General features: G+C 43.1%; 1 protein-coding gene across 2 annotated transcripts in view; it reads left to right on the top strand.

Moving 5' to 3' along the window:
• HECW1 (HECT, C2 and WW domain containing E3 ubiquitin protein ligase 1) overlaps positions 1-27,064 on the top strand; it is a 413,177-nt gene that overhangs the window by 172,794 nt on the left and 213,319 nt on the right. For both annotated transcript variants that reach the window (XM_012646903.1, XM_012646902.1), the window contains one exon: positions 739-846. In XM_012646903.1, the coding sequence (XP_012502357.1) occupies positions 739-846 (108 nt within the window). The remainder of the gene's footprint in view (positions 1-738; positions 847-27,064) is intronic.

The following is a 27,064-nucleotide window of genomic DNA, read 5'->3' as shown; positions in this document are numbered from 1 at the left end:
CTGAGGCAGAAGGATTGCTTGAGCCCAGGAGTTTGAGGTTGCTGTGAACTAGGATGACGCCATAGCACTCTAGCCCAGGCAACACAGTGAGACTCTGTCTCAAAAAAAAAAAAAAAAGTGAAATGAACTGCTGTAGCAGCAATTATTTCTCTGTTTCTGGAGGTGTTCAAGAACCACCTGGATGATCTCTTGCCAGGAGTGTTGTGAGTGGGGAGGAGACGCCATTAAAAAGAGTTTGGCCCCACTGCTGTGTTAGGATGCTTCCAGCTCTCTTTTCGGTTTGTTTGTTTGTTTGTTTGTTTTGAGACAGGGTCTTGTGCCACCCAGACTAGAGTGCAGTGGCATCATAATAGTTCACTGCAACCTCAAACTCCTGGGCTCAAGCGATCCTCTTGCCTCAGCCTCCCAAGGGGCTGGGATTGCAGGCTGCGTGCCACCACGCCCAGCTAATTTTTCTTTGTTTTGTAGAGATGGGGGTCTTGTTATGTTGCTCGGGCTGGTCTCAAACTCCTGGCCTCAAACAATCCTCCTGACTTGGCCTCCTAAAGTGCTAGAATTACAGGCATGAAGCCACCACGCCCAGCTGCTTCCAGCTCTCAGATTCTCTGATTCCAAGTGCTTTTTCTTCTGTTGAGCTGGAAGCAGCATTCATATCCTTCGGTCCTTTTCTTTTTTTGTGCTAAGTATGCTGTTGACTGATCTATTTCTCTACTCTGCTTTCTTCTTCCGGGGATATAGATGAGGTCTTGTCTGAAAACTTTCTGGACTATAAGAACCGTGGAGTCAATGGTTCTCACCGGGGCCAGATCATCTGGAAGATCGATGCCAGCTCTTACTTTGTGGAACGTGAGTACTTTCACCACTCTTGTTGCTTGGCAAACTTGGATGAAGCAGAATTCAACTGCTTGGTTCTTTGTTCTGTCGCATTGCCTCCACTAGCAAATGTGCCGTGTAAAAGAGAGATGTGGATGTAACGAGATCCTTAAAAATATTTTCAGTAGTGAGTAGTGAGGTCTAGAGCAATTGGATGACAGCCATGCAGAGGGCCACTCCTTTAATACCAAGAAAAAGTTCGGTTCATATTCTGAAGCCCCTGAACTCGGGACCCTGTGGTTCATGGCCCTTAACTCACTCCAGGGCTCCTTGGGGTGGTCTCCACTTTGCCATAGTTAGACCTGTCTTCTCGACATGCAGCCTGTCTTCCAGTTTGCCTTTGTTTGAGCCAATCCTTCAAGACCCCCTGCCCATGGCCCCAGCATGTTGGCGATGCTCCATATTTTCCCCTGACCTTTCACTCTGGCTACAGCACCTCAGGATGGGGATGGTACCTTAGAATTGCCAACCTGTTTCTTTAGTTTTTGATCTACTGACATTTCTGGATGCATAAACTTGTTATCATGTATCTTATTGAGATATTTTTGCAAATTTTCTCCTGTCTTTGAAAATAAATCATTTTCAGAGTTATGACAAGATTTTTCCTGTGGGTCCCCATACTAGCGTATGTCTCATTGCATGAGGACATACTTGTCTGGGCTTCATATTTGCCTACTGAAGGCATGCACAGATTACTTTTAGTCCATAACTCCTTCTCGTCCACTTGGGTATGAAAGAGTGCTTTCATGAACAAAACCCTTCATCCACTCTCTGGTTCTTAGCAAGTATTCATTCAATGTAGTGTGTCTGAAAGGAAATGGAATAATCTGTTATTCCAGCTATCCAGCTTTCAGAGGAAAAGGTACAAGGCTAGGCATCTGAAGTTATCCATCGTCATTTGCCTTGTGATCCAGAAAAATCTATATCCTTAAGCATTTTCATTTGCTCTTATTTTCATTCATTCACTTGATAGATACTTTTTAAGACTTACTATGCTCCAAGAACTATAGAAGTGACGATGATAGGCCTGGTGTCTGTCTTTCCAAAGCTTGTGGTGTCTTTGCTCCCAGCAATGATATCAATATCTCTTTTTTCTGTTGGCTCATGCAGAATGAATAGACAATGAGGACATTTTATGCTATGGGAGTACAGAGGGGACATGATTTTATGAGATGTGGTTACTGGCCCTTGGCTTTGAGATATTAATAGACAGGCAGAATATAATTCCCAATAAGAGAATTTCTTTCCCTTCATATTTATCTCCCTGACTCTGCCTTTTCTCCTCTCTAACCCATCCTGCACACTGATAGCAGACAAAATGCCTTAAACCCAATTCTGCTACCATCTTCCCCAAATCTTCATGTTCCCTCTTCCCGCTGTATCAGTTGAAATCTCTCTGCCCGGCTGCCAGGCCCCAGCACAAACTCACCCTCAGCCCTCAGCCCTCCTTCTCCATCCTCCCCTACAGGCTCCCTCTGCCCTGGCCATCCTGATCTCTCCCCCACCCCACAAATAGCATCATTTAGCATAAGAAACATGGGCTTTGGGGGTGTAAGGATGGCTCCAACAAGTGGTACCTAATATAAACCTCCTAAATTCCAAGAAGAACAGAAATGATAAAAACTCACCTTAGCAATGATTGTTTGATGTAATAATCAATTGTACACACCAGTCTACATTGAAAGTTTCGCAGCAGAGTTGTTCCTTTCTTTCTATGCACCTATTTTCTTCCCTTGGGTTCTAACTGAGAAATAGTCACAAGGACCCAATTTAGGGCCAAAGTACAGTAGCAGTTCTCAATGGTGCACAAGCACAACTTGCAAGTTTTTATCTTTTTAAAGTAACGGAGATAAGTATTAAGAAAAAGGAAACCTCAGGGTGGGAATTTCACTATACCTAATGCAAAGCCAAGAGCCAGTGACCCTCTTCCATAGAGTCATGTCCCTTCTACACGTTCACAGTATAAGATCTCCTGACTGTCTCCTCATGTGCATGAGCCAACACACAACAGAGGGGGAATTTGTGTCATAAATTAATCCAGCAATAGTGCCATTCCCTTCAAAGCAGTTTTTTAAAATTTCTGTGACATAGATAGATCATTTTCTGTGTATTTATCTCAAATAACAAACCATTTCATATAATTGTCTTCATTGGCGATCTGAAAATATACCTTAAGTATTATTAGAAAGACACTGTAACATAAAATCAGCTTTTCATAATATATAAACATTGGCATAATTGAGCAAAAGCAGATTCAAACTTGGTCAATAGCCGTGTCCTATCAAAGACAAATGGCTTGCAAAGAGCATGTTCAAAATAACTGAAAGTTGAACACTTCAGAAAAATGACATTATAAAAATGTTCTTGTGCAAACTGGAGAAAATTCTGGCCTTCGATATTCTTATTGGACTAGAAATGTTCCAGCGTGTTGGGAAAGTGTATAAACGTGAAATGGAGAGGGCAGATATTTACATTTTGCAAACATATCAAATGAGTAATCAATATTTGAAGAATCAATGATTCAATACTAATATAACATAATTTATTAAAAAAGTAAAAGTTTATCAAGACAAAGTTTAATTGAGTTTGCAAATGATTAGAATATTAACTCAGGGCACACTTATAAATTAAATAAATTAAAATTCTATAGTGAAGTATAGCTTTTGGAGTTTGAATATATTAAAATTGTATATCATATGCTATATAAATTTATGTATTTTATGTGAAATAATTTGCATTTTCAAAAATGTATGCTTGAAGGTGCCAAATTAACACGTGGGGAGAGATGGATGTACAAAACGTTCTGATCTGGCTACTTGGTTTTAACACATCAAAGCATCAAAGGTCTTCTTGCTTTAATAAAAATGCAGAATCCAACCCATTGTCCAGAAGGCTATAAAAGTTTTTGCTCTGAATCGCAAATAAGACTCTTTGCAATCTTTCGGTAGTAATAAACACATTAATCTAGCTGTTATGTTATACTCTCTTTAAATTAAACACAATCTTGCAGACATTAAACATTGGCTAGATTTTCAATATTGAAGTATGACGGAAAATCATTCTTTCTACCTGGGGATTAAATTAAAATAATGAAATAGAATGAAGTTTTCCTTTTATTTTTGTTTTCTATTTGTCTCTTTATGCTTTCCTTTTATTATTTTTTTAATGAGAGTGGAGGTATATTTCAGATGACCTGGAGTCTATAATGTTCTAATAGCACATTTCCTCTGGGGTAATGATTCAATTTAGAAGTAGGTAATTGCTATTGATTTATACAATTTTTTAATGGTCTGACTAAATCAGATTTTGAAAGTACCACCAAATCAGGAGTATTCTAAACAAATGTTTTCTGCACTCTCCAAGGAGTTACATGCTTGATAAAATACTAAAGAAAATAAGGCCTGAATCATTTCCTGTTCTCTGGCATAATTTTTCTCTAGCAGGCACCTGGCTATCTGACTACAGTAATAATTGCTGCAACATGAAAACTGGAAAGATGCAAATTTTAACCCTGGCAAAAGATAGAGCTGGTGAAATTTTAACTTTACCCACCCTGATAAAATCTTACAATACTGTATTGTTGTAGTAACTCAATTATTACCTTTTAATACATGCAGCTGGGCTCAGCTGGCAAGCCTCACACCTTCAGAGGAAGTTGCCACAGTCCTTGTTGATTGAGCACTCCTATCGGAAGTCCCTCAAAATCAGAGCTGGGGTTGCCCAGAAACGCTGGGGAAATGGGGTGATCCTGAAAAGACAACATCTTTGTCTTGATCTCTGGCCCAGATCCGCTCTGTGTATCTCCCTAGTAATCAAATTTTAGTAAGAAGAACTGAGCAGCATGCCCAGAATGGCTTTTGATTCCAGCAAAAAGAGACCACGCTCAAAGGGGCGTCCCTTCTCCACCCACTCTTGTTTCTCATCACTGTCGTGGGCCCTGTCTGCTCACAGCTGTCCATACGGTTGAGAAATCTAGAGTCATTTTTTACTTCCGTGTCTTGCTTTAGAGTCCTTGTCCCCTGGTCAGCACCACCGGTCCCCAGGGCCGGTCTGTCTCGGGTCAGTGTCTCAGATTCAGCCCATATCCACCCTCACTTCCGAGTGTGAAAATCTGACCTGGACTCACACCCGGATGACTGCCTGCTCCGGTTTCGTAACTCCCTGCACTTGGCAGAAGAACATCCCTCAACCCCTTTTCAGCACATCAGTTCCAAATCCTTTCCCATCATTTCTTCTGTCTAGTCTGTTCAGACTGCTATAACAAAACACCCCAGACTGAGTGATTTATAAAGACGGTTCTGGAGGCTGGGAAGTCCATCTCAACACACCAACAGATCTGGTGTCTGGTGAAGGCCCACTAGGCTTCAAAGATGGCACCTTTTGCTGTGTCTGCACATGATGGAAGGGGCCAAAGCTGTTAATCCCATTCATATCATCATCCCAAATTTAAAAACCACACAGTGGCCCCAATTATACATAACAGAAAATCCAAGCAACTGGTCCTGCTGTACATTTGTAATGACACCTCCTTGAACATGGCCAGGTGAGCTTTACACAGGTGGGGGCAGTCGGAAACTGCCTCCTCACTGAGCTTCAGCAGGTGACTCCCAAGTGAGATACAGCATCATGACCACAGTGGCTTGTGGGCTCCACAGCCCCACTCCCAGTGTGGCCCTGTGGACTCTGAGATTCTGTTTCTTCTTCTATGAAATGAAAGTAAGGTGGTAGGTTCCCACAAGGTGGTCCCATGGAGATGAACTGAGAGCACAGGTGACATGCCCAGCCATGAGTCTGGGACAGCGGCCACTCAGTCAACAGAGAGCTTTGAATTAGGGTTTGCAGGTGGCACAGCAGGAGGAGTCAGGGCAGAAATGTGCATTCAGCTTTGATTTCTGCTCTGGAAATGGACACGGTGGTGTCTTGGCGACAGCTGTGACAAGCTGTATGCTGTGCTGTGGCTGTATGCTGAGAGTTTTCCGTGGGGAAATCCTAGGCAGACCGAAGGGCCCAGGAGGAAAAGCAGGGCTCCAGCAGCTCCCTGACTTCCTTAGCATTTTGGGCATGCCGTCCCCCCGGCAGGGATGCCCACAGAGCCAGGGCAAGCTTGCTGGGGCCAGAGGCACCGGCTCCATGGCTAGACACAGGGCTTGGTCAGGCCACGATTCAGAGGGCTAAGGTGACACATCACTAGAGCTTTTTGTTTGAATTTGGGTGTGTTTTCGCCGGGACTGCTCTGCCTTTAGCACCAGTGTGGCTGAGGACTGCACCGTGGGCTGCTGTCTTCAACCTCTGTTTTGCTATTTCCAAGGAGATGCTCGATTTGTGCTCCAGTACACACAGGCTCTGAGCCCTTAAGAAGGTTAAGTCTGGGGTGACTAACCACAAACCTGAGCACCATAAAGCTGTGACAATGATGCTGCTTCAAAGGTTTTCTCTTAGGAACAAGTTGGTTGCACACGCATATCGGCGAGATGACGGGCATTTATATTATTGTGTCATCTTATTTTCAGCATCTAGCTCCATGGAAACCATGACTCCCCCCAACTGCCCACCCAGTGCAATACTATGCTGAAGTGGAATCGCAGTTAAAACTGCACCGTGTAGCAGTCATAAAGTAATTTCAGTGCAGCTTATGTTCTTGTGCTTCTTAATTTTGAGAACAGAATGTACACTTCACAGAAACACTCCTGAGATTCTTCCTCTTCCATCTGTCCCTCCCACCTCACCCTCCCCGGAAGCCCACCTCTGGTCCTCACTCATACTCATGCTGCTCTTCCCTTCCCCGTTTCCTTCCAATTTTACTTTAAAAGCCTAAGAGAAGTAATCTCACAGCCAGAAGCCCCCTGGGAGGTAGGGGAAGGAGCCCAAGCTGCCCGATCCCTAATCCTCCCTCTTTAGCAGCCCAGAGTGAGAGGTCTGGAAATAGCCAGACAGTAATAACTTTGTCCCTATTATGTATCATGAGATATCACGTTTGGTGCACACCTTGCATGCTGATGGGGTGTAGCAAGGACGTCACAGTGATTAAAGAGCAGGACAGAGGGGTGCAGCAGGGAGGGCAGGTCGGGCGCTGCGGCTGGAATTCAGGACAAAGCTGAGAAATTTGTGAAAGAGCAAGATGCTTAGACTTTATGTAGGCTGAGAAACCATTTATTACCTTTTCCTAAAAGTTTTAGGATGGCGTGATAAAAAAGGATTGGGAGAATGCGTTCCAGCTCTATCCAGGAGTATACAAGAGGTGCTATATCACCATTGTTTCTTAAAGCTGAATAGTACCCCATGGTATACATATACCACATTTTATTAATCCACTCATGTATTGATGGACACTTGGGTTGTTTCCACATCTTTGCAATTGTGAATTGCGCTGCTATAAACATTCGGGTGCCTATTCACACGAGAAAACTTACAGGAACCATACCAGCCTCAGCCACCCCAGCTGGGTCTGCAGTGTGGACAGAGGGCAACCCCGAGACTGAGAGGGGCCAGGGGCCCACTTGAAGGTGCGGCGGTCCTGACAAGATATGGCCAATGCGACAGTGGGGGTGGCAGTGGGGGCTAGGGGCCCAGGCGGGCAGACAGGACGCAGGAGCGAGGAGACACGCAGGCTCATCCTGGCCCAGCCAGCAGGAGGAGCCGAACTGTGGGACACAATTACTTCTCGCCACATCAGGATTTCATTACATCTGGGGGCCTCGAAATTGACCTGCAGTCTATGGGTCTCAGTCACTCAGATTAATAACAAGAGTGACCAAGCATTATTATAGAAAATAGCCGGAAAGATATAACCAAACCATTCAATTCAGGTTCACAGCAACACAAAGGGATAGTGCCAGCTTCTGCTTGGATATAGTAATATGTCAGATTCTCCCAAGGAGATGAAAACTCTTAATCAACACAAATAAATGGTCAAGGCCCTACTAATCCAAACTTAGACTTTTCTGGATTAACCTTGAGTTGCCAAGTCAGTGAGAGAACAGACACACCTGCTTCTCTTAACTGGGGACTCAGATCTAGAAGCCAAGACCCCAGCATTACCCTAGGGGAGACAAGTGCATACTTCTTCCTGTGCCTTGTGTGAAATGGTATGAAAAGGAACCCTAGCCCAGCTTTGGGGCGAGGACTTGATCACCACCAAGGTAGGAACTTGACCTGTGGGAAGGAAGGACTGGCCCGGTGGCCGCGTTGCAGGGGAAGCTCTTGCAAAGGACAAAGGTGAGCAGGAGATGGCCGGGGTGGGGGTGGGCAGGGGGTGCTGAGGCTGAAGTAGGTGAGACAGAATTGAAAAAGAAAAATTCCGGGGAAGGAGCCCGGGGTCAGAGGTTCTAGGTAGTTTAGACGTGGGCCTATAGAGTGATCGAAATGCTTTGAGTAGAAGAAGTACCCTGGTCAGACTTGCATTCTAGAAGTTTCATCCTGGCAGCAGTTAGAGTGCAGACCATAGAGTGCTGATGCTGGAGGTCTGAGACCACAAGAAACTATGGCGTAAAAGCAGGGAGAGATAAGGAGCACCCCGAATGAGAAAAACGGAAGAGACTGCATCAGAAAGCAGCCTGGGGGTAAGAGCAGCGCGTTTGCGAAGGGTCAGATGTGCGCTCCGGGACAGGACAGGGCGGAGGGAGAACCCGCTGCCTCTGCAGCGCATCGTGGGACTGAGAACACAGCAGGGGCTAACGCGGGGATGGAGACGCCGAACTCAGGCTGAAGGGTCCGTGGGGCTGGAAAGGTGCAGCAGGCGGTTACCTGGGCACCGTGCTCAGGAGAAGGACCTGGCTTCGAAACAGATGGGAAGGGGCAGGCAAGTGGTGCTGGGAGTGGGGCTGTGAAGGACAGTGTAAAGTGTTTCTCTAAGTGTGGCCTGCTGAAAACTGCAGGAGAGTCACCGGGGCAGTTGTTGGACGTGCAAATTCTACAGGCGAGAGCCTTCGTTTTCAGTGAGCATCCATGTTATCCTGCTAGGCCCTAAATGTGAAGGCGACTGATACCGACCGTGAGGAGAGGAGAGCTAAGGATGCCTCCCGGGGATGAGGGGGAGCAGGAGGAAGAACGGAAAGCGAGATCACTGAGTGTGGCCGATGGAGGATGGCCACAAATCCCTTGATACTCCTCCTATTGCTAAGCGGGTCCACGTCCCCTCTCCTTGATCCTGGGTGGGCTCTGTGACCCTGGGCTGGTTTCCACACTGCAGTGATGGGGTGCCAGCTTCCAGTCCAAGCCTCAATACGCTGGAAGTTTCCACTTCCTACCTCTTGGAACACTCGCTCTCGGAGCCCTGGGACAGCCATACTGGGGGTAGCCCGGGCTAGCCCCGTGCAGGGCTGCGTGGAGAAAGTGTGCCTAGAGGTTCCAGCCATCCCCACCCAGGCAAGAGGCCACATCAGAAGCCCAGCCCTAGCTGCTGTCAATCAATAACATGTGAGACCCCGAGAGAGCTGCCCAGCTGAGCCCACACCTCACAGAACTTGGAGAAGTTATAATAAAGTACTGTTGTAAACTGGTAAGTAACCGGAACATGAGGGAAGCCAAAAAGAGAAGGGCCTGGAAGTCAAGGGAGGAGAAACCATCAAGGGTTGTGGTCAGCACGACCTGCTGGGCGCCGCCGAGGTTCAGGGGAGATGTGGGCCAGAGCGCGCCTGCGGGGGGCGGCCACCAGGGGGCTGTGGTCTTTGTCAAAATATTTCAGGGAGTTGGTGAGAAAAACTGCAGGCTAAAGGGTAGGGTGCCCAGTTCTTCCTGGTTTGCTGTGGCTCTCCTGGTTTTGGCCCTGAACCTCCTGCGTCCCAGGAAACTGCTCAGGTCTGGGTGCACTGGAGTGGTTGGTGACTCTGCGTTGATAAAGGAGAGGCGTGGGACAGCTGGCATGAGAGTGGCCCCAGGAAGGTGGCAGCATCAGGAATAGGGCCGAAGGGAGGTCTTTTATAGGTCAGAGTGGGGCTTGAATGTGATTATAGTGGAAGGAGACACAAAAATAAGAACTCTCCTTTATTGGTGCTTGGCAAGGATGTTACATCCGTTTATTCCATGTTGACAAGAGCAGCATGAGGTGGCTGTCATCGCTACTGTATCTGAAGAGAAAACTTACTCTGCGAGCAGCGCAGTGGCTGGACCTGCCTGGGGTTCAGGGCTGGTGGGTGGGGGAGCTGGGAGTTGGGCCCAGGGGTACCTGCTGTGCCTATCAGCACGGTGGGAGAGTCTGCGCGGGTGTCAGAGATGCAGGACATAGAAGGGCAGTTCGCTGGGCTGAGGCCCGGGAGCAGGCAGAGGGAGCAGGATCCAGAGCGCAGCAGACGAGAGGACCCTTTCCCAGAAGCTCTTGACCAGTGAGGGGCGGGGTGGCCAGAAGTGCGGGCGGGCAGGTGGCAGGTGCAGGAGGGGTGGGCAGATAGGAAGAAGTGCGTTTCTGCTGACCACTCTACAGCACTGCTTCTCCTAGTAAGAAGGGAAATGGGAAGAATAAGCTGGAAGAACGCAGGAGTGACTTTCCCCTGTACGTGGCAGAGTAAAATCAGAACTCAGAAAAATAGATTATCTTCTGCCCCCTCAAAGCCACGCTACACACAAAATGGATCTCTTTTGCTCAAAATCACAGACACGTGGAGCTAGAGCCCTCAGCCAGGTTTGCTGAGGCCCCGTGCACACATGATGGCTTTCTCCAAAGGCCTGTGGCGGGTGAGGGTGGTGAGAGGCCAAGCGTGGCAGGTGAGAAAGTGGGGCAGACAAGGGACACTGACCTAACTAGGACGCTGTGCCTGCTCCTGCAGCCAGGTGGGTGAGGCAGCGTCTGAAGGGCACGGCCAGCCGAGCTCCACGGTGTCCAATTAGACAGACAGACGCAGCGGATGGGAGTGAAGGTGCTGCTGTGCTCACCCAGGGGATCTGTATGTGAGCTAGGAGATCCAACCCCTGGGCCATCGTCTGGGGTAAGGCCATTGTCCCGAGCAGAGGAATAATAATAGCAATACCAGCAGCTAAACTTGTCTGAGCTCACCCGATGTGCCAGGCAACACTCTGAGCACTTGAAATATATTGCCCCATTTAATCCTCATGAAAACCCTGGATGGTAGATATTACTCTTTTCCCTTTTCGTTGATGAGGAACCTGAGGCACAGGAAGAAAATGCAACCAGTACAATCTTCACAGGTAACAAATGATGGGACCAGGATTTGAACCTAGGCTGTCTGCCTTCAGAGCCCGCCCGTTAGCCACCTTGATGTCCCAGCAAGACCAAAGTAGGCAGTAGGGCTCCCACTGCTAAGGTGGGGGTTCTGTGCAAACTTCCAGACCCATGGAGGGCTGGGGTACGGACTTATACACTGGACAGTAGGAGTCATTCCTGGGGGCTTTACCTCCCCAGTGGGACTGGCAAGGGGATTCCTTGGGCATCAGAGTGAGAACACAGGCATCCCCAGGCTACCAAATCCATGATGAGAGGATGGAGGTAAAAATAGATTTAATACTAAACTCTACCAAAAAAGGAGATCTGGAGGGAAGGTGAAGATGGTTAACATACAGCCTTCCTCCCAGCCAGACGGTTCCAAGGGAGCTCAGAATGCCCTGCCGCAGCAAGCTGTAGAGAAAGTCACATTAAAAGACAGAGGATGCCCAGGGTTTCAATCACTTCCTTGCACATAAATCCAGAATCTCCTGCATTTTGATGTATTTGTTGTATATGCATAGATTCCATTATATATGTATTTATAAAAGTATAACTTATTCCCTTCAGAAAATTTGAGGAAAAGATCAAAGTAAAAATCACCCATAATTTCAACACCTAGATAACATTTTAAAAGATTTTTTTTGTTGCTAGTAGCATATCCCCTTAGAGGGCTTAATAAATATGTATTCAATTAATTAATGAATTAATTAAGCTGGTGCTCCATATCCCAGCACAGGAAGCATGAGACTCATGCCCAAGGACAACAGCCATGAAGTCTTATCTTTCCCACAGATGGCCCCTGAGCCTAAAAAGCAGAGTGTCCCTTCTAGAGGAAGAGACAGAGAAATATGGCAGAGAGAGGGGGCCAGATGGTCTCTGGGTCAGACTCATGGCAAGAATGTGCCACAGGGCGAGAACGGCATCAACTGACCTATCTAGCTTCCTGTAATAAGGAGGTGCAGGAAGGTATCACCTTTGACGCAAAGGACTCTGCCCTCCGATAAACACGGGGCTTCTGGCCAACCAGCTTAGCAACTCCTCCGCCCTCCCTTGGGGCAGGGAAGTGGATGCTAGAAGAGCAGTGGAAAAGGGGAATTTTCCCTTCTTCCATTTCATTCCTAATGTGTACAGTCGTCCCTGAGTATCCACGGGGGACTGTTTCTAGGACCCCGGAGGATACCAAAATCCACAGATGCCCAAGTGTCCTATATAAAATAGTGTAGTATTTGCATATAACGTACACACATTGTCCTACCTATTTTAAAGCATCTCTAAATTACTCAGAATACCTAATATAATGTTGATACTGTGTAATTAGTTGTTATGCTGCACTGTTTTTTATTTGTACTATTTTTATTGTTGAGTTATTTTTTATTTTTTTAAAAAATATTTTCAATCTGTAATTGGTTGATCCACAGATGTGGAAACCCTCGATGGGGAAGGCCGACTGTACTTCTCTCTTTTGACCTACTGCGCCTCTCAGTCCAGTAGGTGACTGTGCACAGCCGCAGCTGTTCTTGGTGAGAACGGAGATCCACGGAGCTTCAGGAAGTCTGGCTCACACGCCCTGTGTGCCTTCCCGGAACTTGGCACTGCTCCTGTGCACCTTACCTATCTACGGCCAGTAGAGGTCACCCCCAGGACTTTCTCATGTCAGCTAGCTAAGACAGGTCTCTAGCCAATTAAAAGGCCCTTTTCAAATGATGCCAGCCACATTGTCCCACCAGCTTTGGACAACCAGGAAGGAGTTGAGAGTCCAGATAATATAAAAATGTATAAACGTCTCCCAAAATCTTGTTAATCCAGACTTCACTGTCCCATGTATCCCACTTTCCCAAACTTCCAGAGTCAATATGGTACCTCAGAATATTGCAAAACCCTTGGCCAGGCATGGTGGGTCATCCCAGTGCTTTGGGAGGTCAAGACGAGAGGGTCACTTCATGCCAGAAATTTGAGACCAGCGTGGGTCTCGAACATAGCAAGACCCCATCTCTAAAAAAAAAAAAAAGAAAAGAAAAGAAAATCAGCTGGGCATGGTGGTGCATTCCTATAGTCCCAGCCACTCAGGAGGCTGAGGTAGGAGGATCACTTGAGCTCAGGAGTTTGAGGTTACACTGAGCTGTGATCACACCACTGCACTCCAGTCTGGGTGACACAGTGAGACCCTATCTCTAAAAAGAAAAAAAATTTTTTTTAAATGTTGCAAAACCTGTCAACACCAACAAAATCTATACACAAGCAGCTCCTCATCCATTGCAGTAGCTGCTAATCTAAGCCCCATTTCCCTCTTTCCAAGCAAAACCAGGGTTTGCAGAGCCTGGTCCATGTTTAAGCCTACATTGCTGCTGCCAGCTGTGGTACCTGAAGGAAGTGGGCAGCCGAAAAGAAGGAAAGAAAAAGGAGAAAAGCATCTTGTTTCAGCATCACCAGAATGAATGCCAGTCTTTTCCAGGTTACTCAAGGCCCATGAGCCTAAAACTCCAACCAGAGACCTCACCTTACAAGGGACATGTTGTGTCATTATGCCTCCCATACCCTTGGGGGAAATGCACTTGTAACTACTGCCCCCTCTACCAGAGAATGGCATGTGAAACACTCCTATTTATTCAAAGTCTAGAAATTCGACCCTATAGCCTCAGCCTTTTCTTGGGACTTCTATTCTTTCTATCTAAAACCTCTTAGTCAACCTCTCTCTCTTTATCCCTCCCTCACTCTCCCTCCCCCCCATTAGTATTTACCCCTAAAAAACGAAGAGGCTTATTTTACAGTGTGAGTTTTTTTATAACACAGAGCATGAATTTCTAGTGAAAATTAACTCTTTAACAATGGAAAGGATAAGTATTAAAAGAATCTCAAATATTTTTCAGGGGGAAGAGTAGATTATGTCAATTCTTTTTGAACAATCAGTAGACGGAAAATGTAAAAAAAAGTATGGGGACATGGGAAAAAATAGTAGTCAAAATAATCTACAATTGGCTTTGCCTTTTCTATTAATACTAGCCTAATCACAGGCAGTTCCCAAATTGGAGAAAAATACATTTCAGGGAAACTCAATATAAAAAAAAAAAAACATTAAAATATTAGAACCAGTTAAATGGGAGTCTGGGTACTTGAGGCAGATGAAGTGACCATGGTGACCTTACAACTTCAGTGCTACAGACTGATGTTTGTGCCACCCCCCACCAATTCGCATGCGGAAGTCCTAATCCCAAATGTAGCAGTATTTGGAGATGGGGCCTTTGCGATGTCACTAGGGTTGAATTAGGTCGTGAGGGTCGGTCCTCAGAGCAAGAGACACATGATTTTTCTCTCTGCCCTGTGAGGACCATGAGCAGGAAGGTGGCCATCTGCCAACCAGAAAGACAGCTCTCCCTAGAAACCACACCCACCAGCCCACACCTTGATCTTGGGCTTCTCAGTCCTCAGAACCGTGAGAATTAGATGTTGTTGAAGCTGCCCAGTCCGTGGTAGCTTTTATAGCAACCCAAACTGGCTTAGACACCCACGAAGCAAATGGACTCTTGAAAGAAGATCCAGCCTCCTTCCCAGCGCAGGGCAAGACTTTGTCTTCAGTCTCCAGCTCGGCTCCTGGCTGTAGCTTCTGGTGGGCTCGGCCCCCGCAGCACTCTCTGTCTGCACTGCTGCTGGCTTCCTTTGCTGGCAGAGCTGTAAGACCCAGGAGGAGAGTAAGACGAAGAACTTGATTAGCTGTGCTGCTGTTGGAGACTGAGGGCAGGAAAGGAGGCAGAGGAATCCAAAACACGACTACAGGATCAGGGCAGTGTCCTGAGAAACTTGACGAAACGTCAATTTCCACAGATCTAAGAAGACAGGTGGGAGGGTAATGGGAAGCTTACGGGACCCTCCAAACCGGTAAGCGGGCACCACGCATAGACAAACACATGGCAGGAAGAGTTTCTTACAGCCCATGGTTCCTGCTGCTTAGAGGCAGTGCAGAAGTAAGGAAGGAGTTAACATCGGGGTGCGCGTGACTGATCAGAACTGTTTTCTAATTATGTTCCCCTTGCTTGAACTAAAGAACCCCTGCGAACACCTCCCACACAGGCAGGTCTGCTCCCGCTTCTCCCGCCTCTGCACATCCAGCCAGTGCTTGGTCATCTGCTGCAGACTCATCTCTGAGCCTACCCAGAAAAAGATGCGTTTGAGAGCCCCAAGACGGCATCTCCGTTCAGCCAAACGGCCCGCGTGTGCCAGACAACATGTGGTGGAAAGGCACACGCCGTTTCTCGCTTTTTATAGGGTGGTGTGTGCGTGCGCCTCATTTCTCACCCTCTTCCTCTGCCAGTCTGACACAACCCGCTCCGTCCCGGCATCTGTGTCTACAGCCTCTCTTCCCCAACGGCCTCCCCAACTCAGCCAAATATGAATAGTCACGATCAATGCCCCCCAAGAGGCAACAATTCCAGCAAATTCCAAATCTAACATTTTTTTTTCATGAAATCCCACACCAATGGAGCACAAGATCTCTTTTTTAGGAAAGAGACTTGCTTGCTGTAAAGGCTGCATTTTCAGTGCCGAGGCCCCTAGAGGGACCCAGCATTCAGTTACCGTAGCCTGGGTCTGAATCGACTGCAACTGGGAAAAAGCAGCTGCCAAGTCTGTGGAACGCGGCGTGCCAGGTGGCCTGGCGGGTACACACGTGCTTTGAGTTGCCTTGTCCTATGTGCTAGCGAGCCAAAACTGGCGGGTGGGCTCTCCCCAGTCTGCGAACTGCAGGCCTCAGAGTCCCTTGCCAGCAAGATTTTCTTTCCAGAAAACTATTTAGCCCCACCTGCTGCTGACCAAGTTAGTCCTGACTGAGCATCAAATGGATGAGAAAGTTCAGCAGTGTCTGCTAGAGTCCATGGAAACATGGGGCAGGGGAAGAGAAGGGGTGGCCTGAGACGAAAGGGGGAATCGAGGAATAGAGAAGCCTTTTCCACTAGGCTGGACTCCTGCAGCTCCTTGCCAGAGAAGCCCACCCCTGGGGATTGGCAGCCCATTCATGAGATCCAAACGTGCTTCTATGTCACACACCTCCAGGACAGCCGCTCCCACAGACTTCTGTGTGGGCAGTGCCTTTGGAGCTGGTAACACATCCATTCGCCCTGTTAAATGAGGTCACAAGAATGTCTGGTGACCACATCTCAGAAACGATAGCCTGCCTTGTGCTACCACTGCTAAGACCTGTGTGTGCTCAAGGACATACCCATGTAGCCCAAAGGACTGTTGTAACCTTCCCAACCTCCTGAATAGTCACGGATCTGAGTTCTGACCTTCACTTGCAACCTGTTTACCAGTTAGATCTTCTGAAGTAGCCACCTGACTTTCAGTCGTGGCTCTCCTTTCAATACAGTTTTAGAAGGCAATACAGTAATCCCCTCTTATCTGTGGGGGACACATTCTAAGATGTTCTACAGTTGCATGAAACCATGGCTGGTATCAAACCCTGTATATAGTATGTTTTTTTTCAATACACACGTAACTATGATAAAGTTTACTTTGTAAATTAGACACAGTAAGAGATCAACAATAAATAATAATAAAATAGAATTATAACAGTACACTGTGATAAAAATTGTTTATAATTTATGAATTATTTATTTCTAGAATTTTCCATTTAATATTTTTGGACTGTGTGGTTCACCATGGGTAACTGAAACTATGGAAAGCAAACCTAGGATAGGGGTGTAACAGGGAATGGCCTGGAAAAAAAACTGGCAAAAATATTTTCTGTCTCTTTGAAACTTCCCCCCTCTTTTTAACAGAAACCTGCATCCCTGCCTCAGCCCAGTGGTAGGGAGAAGCAGGAAGAAGGCCTTTTGTTCTTATCTCAGGTGGTGCCAGCCCCCAAGGTGGGTGGCTGGCAGAGTTCACAGGCTTCGTCTTTGGCAGAGATGGGACAATTAGAATAGTTAACCACAATAGCCTAGAACTCAGAAGCCCTCCCTTTAAAAGCTCTGTATTTCTGCCTATGTGGAGGAAATTTGGATTTTGAGACTATAAGGTCTGCCATTTTTCCTCCTTTGCCAGCAAAGTAAATCTTTTTCCTCCTCCCCAAACCACTTGTCCTTGTTCTTCTGATTCAGACTCGTGGACAAGCGCCGAGATTTTGGTAACAGGAGGATTGCAGTATTCAAAGGCCTCTCCCTAACAATAAAACACTCAAAAACACTGCTGTTCATACATTTACACCTTTGTCCCAATGGATCCTTGCACTTCTTGGCACCACTGATCTGGAAAAAGCTGGTTAGTGTCTAAGAAAGTATACTTCCCAGAAAGACATCTGGAACACCCTCCCGCAGGTCAAGAGCTGGCTCAGACATTTGTAATCAATTAGCACAGGATGTGGGGAAGGGTGTCCATCTGGCACGTCTCCCTTCATACTGGAAGCTGTACTTTGTACTTTCTGTAGTTTCTACTTTCTGGAGTTCTTCAATATGATAGAGTCCATCAGTCCCATGGCCTTCTGGTATATGTGTCCTCTCTCAATTCCAGGCAACTCAGTCCTCCACCATCTGACCATCCAAGACCCTTCCCTCTACTTGGACCGAAATGCAGAGACCCACTCCAGCAATACAGGATTAGGGACTTTGGTGGCCCAGAAGGCACTAGACTTTGTGATGGTATTACTGCTGCTCCTGTCCTTGGCCTCAGAGAGACTGCTGGGTCCCCTAGCTGCAGCCCTAGTGCTAGGGGAGGCTCAGAGAGGACTCGGCTGGCTCCACCCAGGACTGGGGACTGCAGAGTCAGTGCTGTGTGCTGCCCCTTTTCCATACCTCATACTCCTTACTTAGGCCTTCTATATCACTCTGCAGGGATTTTTTTTTTGTCTCATTAGTCTTTTCAAAGACCCAACTTTTTGTTTCCTTTATCCTCTATATATGTTTGTTTTCTGTATAATTACTTTCTGCTCTTATTCTTATTTTTTTATTTCCTTCTTTCTACTTTCCTTGGGTTTAATTTGTTGTTCTTTTTCTAATTTCTTGAGATTGCTGCTTAGCTCGTTGGGTTTTAGCCGTTCTTTTTTCTGTAATGTATGCAATGAGACTGTCAATTTTCCTCTAAGCAGTTTTTATTTTGCTTTATTTTGGTAAAATTCTTACTGAAGCACAACACACACATAGAAAAGTGCACACATTTAAGTGCAGAGCTTATGAATTTTCAGAAAGGGAGTTCTTTCATGTAAACAGCACCCAAATCAAGAAGCAGAGCTTTACTCACATTTTAATCCATTCTGTTTCTCCTCATCCTTCTCACACATCTGTGTTTCTGTCTGGGATCATTTTCCTTTTAAGAGGAAAGCACTCCCTTTAGTACTTCTCTTAGCACAAACCTACTGGTGATAAACCCTCTCAGTTTTTGTTTGTCTGAAAACATCACTATTTCACTTACCCTTTTGAAGAAAATTTCACGAGATACATAGAATTCTAGGTTAACGGTTATTTTCTTCAACACTTGGGAATGTCATTTCTCTATCGTCCAAAAAACCAATGGTTAGTCTTTCTGTCATTCCTTTGTATTTCAGCAGTTTAGCTGTGACGTGCGCAGGAGTGGGTTTTGTTTTTATCCTGAGGCTTATCCAGAGGCTTGATGATAAGCTATTATCTCCTCAAAACTTGCCTTCACCCCATTCTCTGGAACTCCAGACACATACAGCGGATCATGCCTTTGTGTTCCTCTGTCCCTTTTCCTCTTCTCTCTGCCTTCCACCCTTTTTTCTCTCTCTTCCTTCCATCTGGATGTTTTCTGCTGACCCATCTTCCAGCTTACTAACCCTCTTTCCACTCTATCTGATCTGCTACTAAACACACGTATCAAGTTCTTAGTTTCAGCTATTCCTGTTTTTCAGTAACAAAATCCCCATTTGATTCTTTTCTATTGGCTTTCGTTTTCTGGTAAAGTCTGCCCTTAGTTATCCATGTTCTATATAAATCATTTATATATAAATCTCTGAAGTCTTAGCCAGATGACTTCAACATCAGGGTTCTCTTCCCATTTTCTTTCTTGCTTCTGTCTGTTGCTATACTTAGTAATTCTCTGTCAATTGCCATACATGGGGTGTGAAATAGTGCAGGTGCTTTAGATGATGGCATCTTCCCCCCAGAGAGGGTTTGCTGTGCTCAGCTAAGCAGTGGGGTGTGGTGGCCTTAGCCCGGTGAGGGGACCGGCTAAATGGAGTTCAGTCAATTTCTGGTAAGCTCTGGCTTCCCTCCAGCTCGCCTGTGTTCCTCGGGACCCCTCTCCAGGGCTTTCAGCTGGGATCTCCCTGCCAGATCTCCTCACTACCAACAGATGGAAAATTCTATCTCTACTCTTTAAATGTTTTCATCATTAGATTTTTAGTCTCTTGCCCTCAAAGATTTAGGATTTGGGAAACGTCTGAGGGGGAGCCAGCCGTGTGTTTGAGATGTCCAGCACTGTCACTCTGGCCCCACATGGTCGGCCACCAGGGAAAGGGGGTGGTGGCCGTAGGTTATCAGCTCATCTTTTTGTCTCCTCCAGTGCTCTGCAGTGCCTTTAAACACTTTGTTATAAAATCAACTTACTTAGTTAGCAACACAAGCATCAATCTGCTGCAACTACTCTATGGAAGAGAAAGTCTCTAATTACCTTTTAACTCTGCATGCAATGGCCCCAGAGATCAGAAACTCAGCACTGAAATAGGAAACAAAATGCATTTCTTAGATTGTTTTTGAGTTTGGAATTGACCTTCTGGAACCACAAATGAGTATTTCTCATAAATTAATGTTCCAGTGTCATTTCATATAATGGTTCATTTTGATCACTTTTGCTGTGGTGCCATATTTAAAAGCATTAACATGGGATTTGTTCCTCTATTTCTAAATAGGAAATTAGCCAAGTAATACATAGTTCTTCATGTGAAAAAAATATCAGTTGTCACAATTACTTCAAAAAGAAACTACAATTAACTATTTTTCATTCAAATAGCCAGCTAGGTCATAATTTAGCTGTTAGAGAAACATGACTTTCTCACATGACAATTTTTATGTTAGGCAAATATGAAATACTTAATGATGCAAACATCTTCTCTGTTTATTCAAAATTTATGACTTTATTTTTCCAGTTATTTTCTCATTTAATTTAAATTTAAATTAATATAACCAATCCACAATACAAAACTCTAAATCATAAAGACTTTTGGAAGTGCAAATTCAAGTAAGATGATACCTTTACCAAATTGCAAAATTTTGACAATTCAATATAATATTCTGTAATACAAGAAGTTATTTTTTCTGTTAGAGTCATAGATTACTTTAATAATAATTTTACTACCAAAATATCATTTGAGTAACCAATAAAAGCACCATGACTTTTCAGGGCTGTTTATAATAGAGGAAGGGTTTCTTTGGTTGTCGTCGTTGCTTTGGTACAACTTAATATGGCTTTTAAAATTATATAATTTTTCTCCTTTTGAATGAGATCTTGGATACAAGCTGCTAAAATTAAATGCAGCAGCACAAGAATGTACAAAAGGTGACTCTGCTTTGTTCTGGTGTTGGTCCAAAGCTGTTACCAAAAGCTCAGCACTTGTCCTTAAAGCTGCATCAGAATGAGAATAAGTGGTTTGGGGAGAAGAAAAGAGAAGTTTATTACTTTACCGACAAAGGAGGATGGAGACCTCGTCTGAAATGCCATCATCCTGATAATAAGCAGAAATACAGAGCTTTTAAGGGGAGTTCATTCAGCTCCAGGCAACTGCTGTTCAACTACTGTTGATGATTCTGATCATCCCATCTCTGCTGAAGACAATCCTGTGACCTCCACTCAGGACCTCCCTCTGCCAGGTCCAGGCTGAGCCATCTCCTGTTTCACAAATAACAAAAGACTTACCCTGCCCCTCCCAACCACTGCCTGAGGCAGGGATGCAGGTTTTAGTGCTCAAAAAGGAGTGGAGGATGTTTTAAAGACACAGAAAATATTTTTGCCATTTTTTTTTAGACCATTCCTTCTGTTACATATTCCCCACTCTCAATATTTCCCTTCCATATCTATGGGAAGAGGAGTTACTACTCTGTTACAAAGCTAGAGCCCCATGCATGATAAGCTTTAAAATTCTACCTTAAGGAGATCCAACAGGCAATATCGGTTTTAAAATTAAAATAAATTTTCCAACATTAACTATTAACATTTATAGTGGAATTGTCAATGTCAGATGCCTTGTCACTGGACATTAATGTCATTTATCCTCATTTTATTTGGAAACTCTTCACCCTTTTGTTTTGATCAAAAGTCACAGCCTTTCTCTAAGCTGCTATTTCTTAAAAGACATTTAATTCATATTTTTTTTATAAAAAGAAATACAAATGAACGTATTGCCTTATAGGATAGACTGGAAGGACTTATGGTTTTATACATTGATTATTTCTCCAAAAGTATGCTCTTTCTATTTCCTCTTGCTGAAATTAATTATTCTTCAGTTTCAATTTAATTTATAACTTATTATTCTGTTGTTTCTTGATTTTTTTGAGCCTTTGAATGTATTTGTACTTCCTATTACTCCTTCGAGATAAGTATTGAGGCTGACTCATAGTGATTATAGCTTTTTGAGTTAAAATTGCTTTTCCTGGATTTTAAGGATATGATTTATATCTGTCTCACATCTATTTTGTAAATGAAATACTAGTAGGTTTAAGTTCGTTGTTGATGCTAAAGAACATTACTGCAGACATAATTTGGTTCTTTCTGCAAAATAAGTGACTTCACAATGGAAGGCTGTGCTGATCTATGTCTGTTTAACATCAACTTTGACTGTACTTTGGCTCATAAGATGTGGTTATTTCTGCATTGCAGATATCATAACATGTGGGCTGCTAAAACCTTGCCATGAAATTCAGGTATTAATGATGCTGGCAACCTGTGCAATGTCAGGGCAGCAATACTCTTAAAAATATTCTTAAAGAATGTTTTTATTGGTTGCAGAATTCTGTGTTGACAGTTATTTTCTTCCAGCACTTTCAAGTTCTCATTGCTTTGTCTTCCATTGTTTCTACTTATGCAGAGAAGTTGTCTGTCAGTAAAATCGTTGCTCCTTTGAAGGTAATCTAGCTTTTTTCCTCATTAGCTGGTGATGTGTTTCTCTATATTTTCCCCCAGGTTTTACTGTGACATCCAGTTGCTTTGTTCTTTTTGGATTCATAGGGCTTTTTGAGTCCATAGCTTGGTGTCTTTCTAGATGCAGAACCATTATCTCTCCTCTCTTTTTAGATTTCAATTACATATATTTTAGACCACTTGCGAGTATCCTGTGTGTTTTGTACTCTCTCTTCTATATTTTCCACTCTTTTACTATGCATGCTTCATTCTGGATTTCTTTTTCTGACTTATGTTCCTATTCCCTAAATTTTCCTCTCTATGTTATTTAATCTGCTGTAAAACCCATTCACTGAGTTCACTATTTCAAAATTATAGTTTTTCAATTGATTCAAAATTTGTTTGGCTCTCTTTATAGGCTTCATTCTTTGCTGATGTTTTCAATCTTGACTTTTATTTCCTTGACTGTCTTAAGTATATCTTCAGTAAAGCCTGTATCTGATAACCCTGATACCTGGAAGCTCTGTGCATCTGTTTATATTGTCTGCTGTTTCTTTTAGTATTTTTTTCTTTTTTACATTGCCTTGTCTCTGCACGTGCTTGATCAATTTTAATTGATAACTGTAAATTGTAAATAAAAATTTATAGAAATAATTTAAGGTTTAAAATGATGTTGTTTTCCTCCTGAGACATTTTATATTTTCTTATTACCAATGTCTAGAAATCCAGAAAAACTTTAATCAAATTTCAAGGCTTGAGATGATTTGGAGGGCTAGGACTGGTATATTCCTCAGCTCTTCAGGGGCTCAACTTGAATCATGAGGGATTTTCCAGAGTTCTTCTCTTTGGTAGGGTCTGGATTTTTAAGTTTTATCCCCTCAGCCCTAAAAGTCTGTCAAAAATTCTTTTCAGCTTCCCAGTCTCTCAGATGGTTCTTTTGGAATCCACGCAAGCACACCTAGGGAAACAACAATCCCAGTCCTGGGCTTTACTCTGATTCTTCTTCTTCTGGATCTTGACCTCCTTATTTTATTTTCCACTGCCTTGCTAGATCTCTGATGCCTTCAGGCTAGGGTTTCCAGATCTGGCGAAAAAATGACAGAACACCTAATTTAAGATAAACAATGAATAATCTTTATATATATCCCATGCAATAATTGAGACATGCTTATACTAAAAATTTATTCCCTGTCTATCTGAAACTGAATTTTAACTGGAAGTCCTATATTTTATTTGACAACTCTACTTTAGGTAGATTTATTTTTATATTTTCCCAGCTTTTCTAAATTTTCTCTGAATTACCTAGTACATTGTTCCTGGAAGTGGAAGTTTACTTTTGCTAGCTGGCCAAAAAACTTGAGTTATTAAAAATTTTTGAGAGACAAATCAACAAATGAAGAGTTAATATGTTTGTCTAAATCAAAAGTCTGCCATGAACAATATGCAAGACCCTGTATAAGTGGCCTTAAATGTTAGCCTCATTTTCCTTAGATACAAAATAGGAATGATAGGTGACATTTCTTGAGGTCTGATTATATGCCAGGCATTGTGCTAAGCATGTAAAACAAAAAGGTTAATAATATTTGCCTATACTTCATAGACTTCATTGGAAAATATTATTAATGATGCAGTACATATTAAGTACTAACTAACTTAAAACCAATTTAAGTCATAACTTTTAAACTTAATTGAACATTTTGCCTACTCCAGGTCTACTACCATTATTGCATACTGATGTCTTAAATGCTACAGCAGGGCTACTAATTCCTCAACAGTGTAGGAAGAAAAGAAAAAACAATTTTTTTTGTTTGTGTAAGTGATACTATGACTGAAATGAAACAGTATGTACTTTCTGAATACATGTGCTGACTACTTTGTGTATACTATGTTTAGACATTATTCCATTTGCTCTGCATAAAAATTATACATGCAACAATATCTATAAAATGGGCAGTGGCATCACCATTCTATATTAAGACTAACCCTCAGAGAATCTGTGTAACCCATACCACTAATGAGAGGTGAGTCAAGAATTGGACTTTACATCTATTCAATCCCACAGTCCTCCTCTTTCCTTAAATCACTTTGTCTTCTATAACTTCAGTAACTACATACATAACTACTACAAACAAACAATGAAACCATTACAGCAGAGATGCCTTGTGTTTGGTCTTCGAGGGGGATTTTTTAATTATTATAATTTTACCTAGAAAAGCAGAGAAAGATAGAATGACTCTGGGTCTCCATAGACAAAGTTTCTAAAATAATAACCAAGAACCCTCTAATATTTCTTGGCCCTTGAGCCTTGCTATTTTTCTCAGAGACAGCAAGAATGGCTAACGGTGGCCATTTCTTTATCTACACTTGAATTGACTCCAAAAGTCATGTAATATTAGGCTACAGAGAGATGTGTATTCTCCATGAGGAATTAGGACCCACCAGTATTTGCTCCTAGGTTAATAATAAGGCAGCGAAGTCAATCAAATGAAACCAATAGCTCATTAGTCATTTTTCAACAGGTATTTATGGAGGACCCCTACATTGCATGACACTGAAGATGCAAAGATAAGTAATACCCAGCCACTATCCTGGAAAAACTCAGCATCAAGTTAATTATACAGATCAATTTAATGTAACTGTCACCATAATAAGTGCAAAGTAGTATTGAATTTTGTGGGATGAAATTATGTTTTAAGCCCATAGAACAAGTCATTTATATATATTATATTATTGTATGAATTTTAACTTTTATGGGTGGCTTTCCTTCACAGCCCATCCTAAAAGAAGAAGAAATTTTAAATGATTTAATATCTCTTTCAAGTTGGAATGGAAAATCATTTTAAATTACAGGGAGTTTTTAGGTTAAATAAAAGAAGATCTATTAATAATCAAGTTTCTAAATACCTGAATATATTATTAAAATACTTTTTAAGAAAAAGGACAAATAATCTTTGCCAACAACTTACCAGAAGAAGAGTACTACGACTTCTGGTTCCAAAATTGTGGCATAGAAGCAAGTTGGCTTCACCCACACACATACAGAAAACCAAAAGCAAATATGCAATGCTGAGATTATCATTTGCAATATTTTGTAACTCAAATATGAAGAAGAGACAGTTTTCAGGGCCACAGAGAAATGAAAAAACTCCAAGCATATGGTAAGAGAATTGGACTTCCATATCCACAATGCCCCTCCCCACAAACTGTCTGGCACCAGTCATGGAAAATTTTCCCCAACTCACAATTTCTACATTAGAAAAAATGAAATCAAAGTGGACAAACAGCTTCCCAGCCATCTTGGATTCCCTGGCAAGAGATCTGCCTGAACCCATCAGAAGCATCAGGAGTGCCTGAAGGGATAAATATACCGGAGGACAGCTATAGACAAAGAAAGGAGGTGAGACTACAGCTATAGAAAAAAGGAGGAGGTGAGAATACAGCTATAGACAAAGGGAGGAGGTGAGAATACCATCCCCAACCCTGGAAACTCTACTCTGTAACTCAGCCAAAAGAGATGCCAAATCAGGGTGGATATTCAGTAGTACCACACTGTGGGAGGTTCATTACATAGATCCCCTGGGCGTGAACCCCTAGCCAGCTTTTCCCACTACTAAGATATTCTCTTTGGGACCTGCTATGCAGGATGAGTGGCACTTTGATTGCTTACTAGAACGGAGGCAAACCTGGGCTTAAGTTGCCATCTAGTGCCACAAAGGAGGCAGCAACCTAGTATAAAGAAAGAGAGAAAGGAAGGGAAGGAGGAAGGGAGAAAGGAAGGAAGAAAGAAAGAAATAAAATGAACAAGTAAATTAAAGATAATCTCTAATCAAACATATCCAATAAAATCCAAAACAAGCCAGACAGAGAAGACTGGAATAAATAACTAATCTTTCAATGCAAAGACATAGATGTGCATCCACAAGAAACAAAAGCAAACAGGGAAGCATGACCTCCTTAAATGAACAAAGCAAGGAATCACTGACTGACCCTAATGAGATGGCAATATGTGAACTCTGTGACCAAGAATTCAAAATACCAGTTTTAAGGAAACTCAGTTAACTACAAGATAACACCAAAAAAGCAATTTAAAAATTTATCTGATAAATTTTAAAAAGAGATTAAAGTAATAAAACAAAAAATCAGTTATCTTGGAACTGAGAAATACATTTGTTGAACTGAAAAATTCATTAGAGGTTCTCAATAGCAGACTGGATCAAGCATAGGAAAGAATCAGTGAGCTCAAAGACAGGCTATCTGAAAATACACAGAGGAGAAAAAGAAAAAAGAATGAAATGGAATGAAGATTGCCTATGAGATATAGAAAATTATCTCAAAACACCAAATCTAAGAATTATTGGTAGTCAGGAGGGAGCTGAGCAAGAACAAGAGGTAGAAGGCTTATTCAAAAAAATAATAACAGGAAATCTCCAAACTTGAGAAAGAAAGAAATATCCAGATACAGGAAGGTCAGAAAACACCAAACATATTTGGCCCAAATAAGACTACCCCAATCAAACTCTCAAAGGTCAAAGGCAAAGAGAGGATCCTAAAAGCAGCAAGAGAAAAGAAACAAATAACATATAAAGGAGCTCCAATTCATCTAGCCACAGACTTCTCAATGGAAACCATCTAAGTAAGGTGGGAGTGGGATGAAATTTCAAAGTAGCTGAAAGAAAAAATACTGCCTTTCAAGAATACTATATCCAGCAAAGCTATCCTTCAAATATGATGTCTTTCCCAAACAAAAGCTGAGAGAATTCACCACCACCAGAGCTGTCTTATAAAAAATGCTAAAGGGAGTTCTTCCATCTGAAGGAAAAAAACAATACCATGCAGAAAGAAAACATTTGAATATATAAAACCCTCTGGTAGAATTAAATACATGGAGAAAACCAGAATACTCTAATATTGTAATGTAGTGTACAATCCACTCATAACTCTAGTATGAAGCCCAAAAGACAAATCTATCAAAAAAATAAT

The sequence above is a fragment of the Propithecus coquereli genome, unplaced genomic scaffold (assembly GCF_000956105.1).
Source record: "Propithecus coquereli isolate 6110/MARCELLA unplaced genomic scaffold, Pcoq_1.0 Scaffold252, whole genome shotgun sequence".
NCBI lineage: Eukaryota > Metazoa > Chordata > Mammalia > Primates > Indriidae > Propithecus > Propithecus coquereli.
Note: the sequence above shows the minus strand (reverse complement) of the source record. Positions and strands in the feature narration are given on the sequence as shown.